Raw genomic sequence first — 7,999 nt, 5'->3', positions numbered from 1 at the left:
AAAAAAAAAAACAACCAAAAAAAACAGCCTACACCATACTAAAACTTACATCATGTTACGCATGGACATTAAACATAGCAATCCCTGAACAACACGTAGGGCACCATTATAAGCAGGAATGACTGTTAGTAAATGGCCCAACACAAAATTGACTATGCCCCAACTATGGGGGCCAAGGGAGGAGGGTATTGATTAGTAGAGGAAACAAATTTCATGTAATAAACACACATATCAATAAACAAAAATAAGCAATGCGAAAGGGGCAGTGGAGCTTAGGTAAGATGATGCAATAAAGCTAGACAATACAAGTATTGAAGAGACCCTGCATGGTTGGGAACCAAAAAAAAATATATATAAATTGACTAATACTAAAAAAAATCAAACAATAGATGGCAAAATAAATAAATCACATCAACATTCTTGGCTACTCACAGAGCACAAACTATGTACCACCCAGAGGAAGTCTGAAGAAAAGACTGAGAAGTCTACATGGCAATCTTAGCTACTTTTCTGCTAAGACACCCAAAAAAGACAAACTAAAAAATTATGAATATCCAGAGTCCCACAGCAGATTGAGCCACCTCAATTAGATTTGAGGAATTCTCCCATCTTTTTTTCCCCAAGTACCCCTCCACCTAAGTTCTTAAATAAATTTTATTATAAATTTAATAACCAGCAACAAAAATAAACTTGCAAAATAAAGAGCAAAACCATAACCCAAAACCCTTGGTCCTTAACAAGCAGAACCAAATGAATTAATAAGCAAAGAAAACATTTTTGTTCTGGGTCCCCTCCCAGGTCCACCTCAAGTTCCACCACCTTTTACTTCCTCTTCTTTCCCCTTTCTGCCCCTTTTTAAAGAGTTAATAAGTGTGCACACATTTTTGCTTCTATTAATTTGACTCTGAATCACCTCAGATAGGTCCTTCCATATTTCTTGTATGTATGTTTCATATTTATCATTTGTTATGTCACCATAATATTCTATTACATTAATGCAATGTAATTTATTCAGCCACCCTCCAACCACTGAAGATTCAGGTTATATCCAATTTTTTACTATTATAAATTAAATAAAACCCCTATTGGGTATTTCTGTATAACCAGCTTCTTTTTTTGTCACTATGATTTTGGGGGAGGCGTAAAAGGCTCAACAATTAAACTGCCTTGTCAGCTCCGTAACTCTTTAATTATACAGGGCTTTCCATAATCTAATTTCCACTAATCTGCAGTTCCACCTTGGAGCAAATGTGACCTACCTACTCCCACCAATATTTTTATACAGATAAAATCTAGTTCAAATGAACAGCAAACTGCCTTGAAGAAGGAAAGTTACAAAAATGTAATATCCAACCTAAGCAGTGTGGCCAGTCTTCAGAAGCCATGTGCTTGGGTTGTTGGTGTGTGAAAAGAGTAAGAGATGTTGTTCCCAGTCAACTACTTCCAGTCCCTCAATAATGTGAATTGATCATCTGATTATACAACTTCTTTAGCACCAGCTAGCAGGGCCAACTCCCTTTCCTCTTGCAACTGCCTTCTTCAGTCACCCACCAACTGTTCTACTAGGTATGCCTACATGTTGGCCTGGAACTGTGGCCTCAAGGAGTCCAAAGGTTTAGATCCTAGGGCAGCCAGGTAGCATAGAGGTTAGAGTGCCAGGCCTACAGTCAAGAGGAGCTGGGTTGAAATCTTGCCTCAGATACATCTTAGTTGGTGTGACCTTAGGCAAGTCATTTAGTTTCTGTCTGCCTCAGTTTCCTCTTCTGTAATATAGGGATACTAATAGCACCTACTTCCCAGGATTGCTGTAAGAATCAAATAAGATAGGATCTGTAAAGTGCTTAACATAGTGCCCAGCACAGAACAGACACTAAAGAAATGCTAATTATCATCGTCATGATACCATCATTATTGTTATTACTGTTGTTGTTACTGTTACCCTGTAATTTTCTATGGCATCGAGTCCTAGTCCCAAGTACAAGCAGATGCTGAATAAAGGAGTGAGGATGAGATGAATGTCATAAATGGGGAAACTGGCTTACAATCATGTGAGCCAACTCTGAGCCCAGGCAGAACTTCTGGCTGATATTCATAGCAGCAATTAAATCCACCACTTCACACCAACCAAGTCAACCCTGAGTAGATCTAAACTAGGCATCATCCCCAACAATCTTTTTTCACTTTTTTAATTCTCAAAAAAACTTTTCCAATTTCAAAATTATGGAATCATCAGTTGCTGACATAAGCATTTTAGGTCAAAGGCCTTTAACTATTTCAAAAGGATTTTTTAAAAGAGGATGGCTTGAAAGAAGAGAAATAGCTTCAGAAGAATCAGTGACCCCCAGGGTCTTTACCTTCTGCTTTGTGGAGTGGCGAATGACACCATGTACTGACCTGTAGTAAGGAGACAGCAATGAAAACGCCTGCCACTATGTAAATGTTCCGAGGCAGCCAGGCTTCCAAAGCAGGGATACAGCCTTTGGTAAAGATGGATTCATCCCATTTGTTCTTTGTCTGCATCGGAAAGACATATTTACAATGAGCTTTACTCCTGAGCCATCACATGTGCATTCCTATTAGGTCTCCTAAGTGCTAAAAAAAGAAAAAGGGGCGGGGGAATAAAAGGAAAGGCCAAGTGTCTAGGAGCTGGTGTCCATGGGGGGAGGTTGAGTCATATGACCTCCAGAAGTCATCTAACCTAGTTATCTACACAATCAACTCCAGAAGTTCCCTATTGTTTCTAGGAAAAAAATATAAATACCCCTATTGAGTTTTCAGAGCCTTTACAATCTGACCCCAAAACCAATCTAGCCTCATTGAACATTACTCCCCTTCCCCAAGTTCTACAAGTCAGACAAACAGGCTTTCTTACTTTCCCTCACACAAGGCACTCCATCTCTCTTTCTCTATACTTTTACAGTGGCCATCCCTCATATTGGGAATCCCTCCTCAACCATACCTCATGGAATCCCTCTCTTCTTTCAAGCATAACCTTTTAAATGAAGCATTTCCTGATCTCTCTCCAACTGTTAGTTGTTAACTATTTTGTATTTGTTCTTTTTATATTATTCTCTATTTATACTAATATATGTATCTGCCATCTTCTCCATGAGAAGGTAAGCTCCTGCTGAATAGGAACTGTTTTGATCATTTTATTTGCATCCTCAGTAACCTAACAGGCACCATCCCCTGGGCTGGTATAAAGGAAGAAGGAAATGGTGATCCGTGTTAATTTCAAGCTTCATTAACCACAGGCCCCCCAAACTAGCTATTGCCAAGTTAGTGGTACCTGACAAAAAGAAGTGCTAAATAAATGCTGATTGATAGACTTTATGTGATTCTGAGAGATCCATTCCTCCTGTCTAGTCTTTTACAGGCACAGTAGACAACTGACAACCTACTTTTCAACTGACCCCGAAAGTCTCAATTCTCAGAAAAGGGATTCCTAGAAGTGTAGTGATAGCTAGTGGTTGTCTGACCTTTAAGTTCAGTGACAATGAGGGTGACAGTATCTTCTGAAGTCTTGAGAGTTAAGAGAGAGAAGATGGAAATAATTTAAAGACTATCAAATAACTATACATATATATATATGTATGTGTATGTATGTGTATGCATGTATATATATAAAATATACACACTTATGTGTGTATATGGACACACATCGAGTAGTTTCATTAGGAGTTTTCTTGGCAAAGATACTGGAGAAGTTTGCCATTTCCTTCTCTAGCTCATTTTACAGATGAGGAAACTGAGGCAAACAGGTTAAGTGACTTGCCCAGGGTCACACAGCTTTGAATTCAGGAAGATAAGTCTTCCTGACTCCAGGTCCATCCACTGTGCCACCTAGCTGCCCTACACACACACACACACACACACACACACTCTAAGTGTGTATACATTATTACAGTCCAGAAGTATACATATGTAACATACAGGTGTATAAATCAGAGTTAACAATGTAATACACAGGTGCATGCATCAGTTAACCTCTGTCAGAAGGAAGAATGAACTTTCCAGTCATTTTAAAAACAGGATCCTATAATTATACTTTTTATTATAAACACTGATATCTGTGTGCATCCTTGGCATAACGTGTCACTTTAATAAAGTTCTCTCAATTATTTCCACATCATTTACAACTGATATCTTCAGCAGAACTGTCCAGCTAAGTTTCATCATGCTAATTCTAGGACCCTCTCTAACATTAGCTGCTATCCTTATAGAATGTAGGATGAAATTAAATCAATTAATCAACACAAGTACCTACCACACTATTTAAGGTATTGCTAGGCACTAGAAATACAAAGACAAAAATGAAATAATCTTTGCCCTTCAGGAGACAGTGGGAGACAGACTAACAATTGCTTACTGGGAAGTTACACTGACTATAAAATACACCATAATGTCCCAAAGCAAATGGAACAATCTTTGAATCTTCTGCACTGCTACTCTTTTTGGTTAACCATCAACTGAGGCACACACCCCTAAGCGGCACGGGATCATATTCCCTCCTGTAGGCCTACTGATTCCACAATTTATTTCTATATGGCTAATCACAAGAATTAAGAAAGAAATGTCAATACCATATTAACAGTCACAAGCTACTACCAGCAAAAGATAAGGGAAATATTTTTCCTAGGTGTTTTTCCTTCATTTCATACCAGGTGATGAAACCAGTCTGACACTCCTCCCTCTTGGGGTCTGAATACCTGAGATAACTGAATCCTGAATTAGTTCATTTGGGGAGCACTTGAAACGAGGGGAAATTGACTGACTCCAATCTCATGTTAGTGAGAGCACCCAAACAAAATCATTTTCAACAAGTCTGACACCTTTTTGAAACTATGAATACATTAAACGGACCTTTAAAAAAAAACATTCTCTCCACGCCTTCTTAAAAATGTGAAAAGGAGAGTTTCTGCAACTCCTCAACTCTCTTCTTCCTTCTTTCCCACTAACTTGGCAATAGCTAGTTTGGGGGGCCTGTGGTTAATGAAGCTTGAAATTAACACGGATCACCATTTCCTTCTTCCTTTATACCGGCCCAGGGGATGGTGCCTGTTAGGTTACTTACTTGTTCTCACTCTGCTCACCCCTACTGGGTTTGGAATCTCACCTCTGCACTCAGCTCCAAGTTTTCCCATTCTAATTTACATGTGTGTGCTAAATTGGGAAGCTGGACCAAAGGGGATAACCATAAGCATTAGGGGTTCTCACCAAAGTCCTGACATCATATCCACACTGTGTATTCACAACTTTTTGCTGCAAGAGAAATAAGAAAAGATTAGCACTGTAGAAGGCTGGCAGGAAGAGGAAAGGAGGGAGAAAAGGGGGTGAGAAAGTGGCCTTCTGGGAAAAATCACGACCAACAGATTTTGGTAGCAATGGCCCATCCTAGTTCACTCAATTCAGTCATGCTACAAATACTGAGAGGCAAAAGCTACGTTTAGGAAATGCAGTGCTGAGTGATTTGGGGAGAGGGCCTATGGTAGAGAAAAATGATTTGGGGAGACAGCGTTGGGCAGAGAGAAATGTCCTACACATGGGCTCAGTTTCTATCTCTACCTCCTTACTAGCCAATGACTAGGTGAGTCATTGAACTTGCAAGCTTCTTCCTCCTAACCTGTAAAAAGGAGTAGAGGCAAACCTGCACTCCTTTAACCTGCCAAGGGTGTTGTAAGCAAAGTGCTTTGGAATATAATAATAAAGACCATCAGTTAGAGAGTATTTGAAAGGTTGGCAAAATACTTTACATAAGATGCTTTCATTTTATCCTCACAACAACCCTGTGAAGTAGGGGGTGCTAGGATTCCTATTTTACAGATAAAGGAACTGGGAGGCCCAGAAAAGCAATCTTAAAGTCACATAGCCAGTAAATGCCAGAAGCAGGATCTGAAGTTAGATTCTCCTGAATCCAAGGTGAGTAGTCTTTATAAAAGTATATGTGGATGAGTTAATATTACAATTATTATATTGTCCTTATATAAACTAACTATAAACTGAGAAAATGAGAATTGTGATGCTGTCTGTATTACCTAAAGAAATCACATAACTTCTCTGTACCTTGTTTTATTCATCTGTAAAATAAAGTGATCATGTATTGTTGGTTTAAAGGCAGGGAGACTTTAGTCAGTCACAAGTTTCTTGAATCCTAACAAGCCTGCACTCACTCAAAGGCTTGACTTGAATATGGAATCAAAGAAAGCTAGAAAGAGCAAAACAGATTCTTCTACCAGTTACATACTACCCCCTGAATTTCCAGTCTCAGGGATATTGAACTCAAGAGAGAAATGAAAGAGTAAAGAGAGAAGAGTCTATGGATCAGCAAAAAAAACCCAACCAATACATTATAGATTAAATGAGAGTAAAAAGTAAGACCCTGGAGACAGGTGCCTCTGGTCCAGACCATAAAATCAGAGTCGGGAGGAACCTTAAAGATGTCTCTCCCTCTTCTCAACACTTTAGACTACAAAGAACTTTCACAGCCTATTTCTTATCTTTGTATTTTATTTATCTGAATATATATGCACTATCTCCTCCATTAGACTGTAAAACTCCATGAGGAGAGGGGCCTCATCAATATGTGCGTACATATATGTGTGCATATATGCATTGTATCTGTATGTATGTATATACATATGGATGTTCTCATATGCACATGCATGAGTGCACTCATGTATATATAGACATACACATGCATGCAATCTCAATGCATGCATAATATAAATATGTATGTACATTTTATTACTGAGGCAGATTATTTCTTCCCTCTTTAATCTTCCTTTGTCTAGAAGAACCTTGAGTTCAGTTTCCCTAGACAGAAAATCCCCACAGGTGGTAGCATTTAATTGGTGGAAGAATATGCTTTGCTCTTATTCTCTCCTGCTTCCTTTGACTCCCTCTTCAAGTCAAGCCTTTGAGTGAGTGTAGGCTTGTTAGGATTCAAGAGACTTGTGGTTGACTTCAATAGCCACCTGCTTTCAAATCAACAATATATGATCACTTTATTTTACAGATGAATGAATCTAAGGTAAAAAGAAGTTATGTGAGCTCTTTAAGTAACTCAGCACAGTAATTCTTACATTTGGAGTTTGCAGGCTGTTAACTGGGCTACTAGGACAATATAACAACTGTAATATTAACCCATCTATATATGCTTTTATAAAGATGTCTCAAACTGCTTTTATAAAGACTATATGGGTGCATGTGTGTGCGTGTATACATATACATATATTTGTATATATTCAAAAATATTCAGATAAATGACCAAACAAATTTTGTCCAAACCCCTGATTTGGAAGACTGCTAATTTGAGAGAAATCAGTTCCCAGGTACTGACCTAGGTATCAGCTTTAAAGAGAGAAACTCCTTGGTTTGGGTATTAAAGATTCTTACGATCTTCTAGTTTTGGCACCTGAACAAAGTTCATAGTGTTCTAGTCACCCCATGACTTGCCCATTGGCCATTCTCTGCACAGCAGCCCCCTTTCATCAGAAGGTGCCTTTCTAAGCTAATCACTTGTTTGGATACCAGCAGAGTGTGACCACAGAAACTAGAGCCACAATCAAAAGAACTTGGCACTTATGCATGGAAACTGTAATGATTTCAGCTTTGCAAGAGATGATGGAAAGACCCTCCCCTTGGTAGAAAAATTGGGTATTACTAAGCCAAAATGTTAGGTACAATGCCTGATGTGGTCACTACATAAGGTCTCTGTGCTTAAAAGTGCTTTGATTTTTGGTTTGTTTTTTTTTAATCTTGCCAAGTAGAATTCCGTTCTTAGACTGGTATTTCTAGATATGACTACGATGTAAAAACAACAGGCATCAATTTTTTTTTAACCTAAAGGAGAGTAAACAACCACAACTTACTGCAGGATCTGGTACACAGCAAGAAAACGGGACACCACATTTTTCTCTGCTATAGCTTTCTCCACTGCAATTAAAGTAAACATTGAGGTCCCAGTCTTCAGGGCCATAAGCCCCACAGCACTGGTTCT

General features: G+C 38.7%; 1 protein-coding gene across 1 annotated transcript in view; it reads right to left on the bottom strand.

Moving 5' to 3' along the window:
- TSPAN14 (tetraspanin 14) overlaps positions 1-7,999 on the bottom strand; it is an 86,991-nt gene that overhangs the window by 7,339 nt on the left and 71,653 nt on the right. Inside the window, exons 6-8 of the mRNA XM_027857500.1 lie at positions 7,872-7,997; positions 5,218-5,262; positions 2,395-2,514 (exon numbers count right to left, since the gene is read on the bottom strand). Coding sequence (XP_027713301.1) covers positions 2,395-2,514; positions 5,218-5,262; positions 7,872-7,997 — 291 coding nt within the window. The remainder of the gene's footprint in view (positions 1-2,394; positions 2,515-5,217; positions 5,263-7,871; positions 7,998-7,999) is intronic.

This window comes from Vombatus ursinus, unplaced genomic scaffold (assembly GCF_900497805.2).
Source record: "Vombatus ursinus unplaced genomic scaffold, bare-nosed wombat genome assembly UNPS02000749.1, whole genome shotgun sequence".
Lineage (NCBI taxonomy): Eukaryota > Metazoa > Chordata > Mammalia > Diprotodontia > Vombatidae > Vombatus > Vombatus ursinus.
The sequence above is the reverse complement of the archived record's forward strand: the minus strand, read 5'-3'. Positions and strand labels throughout refer to the sequence as shown.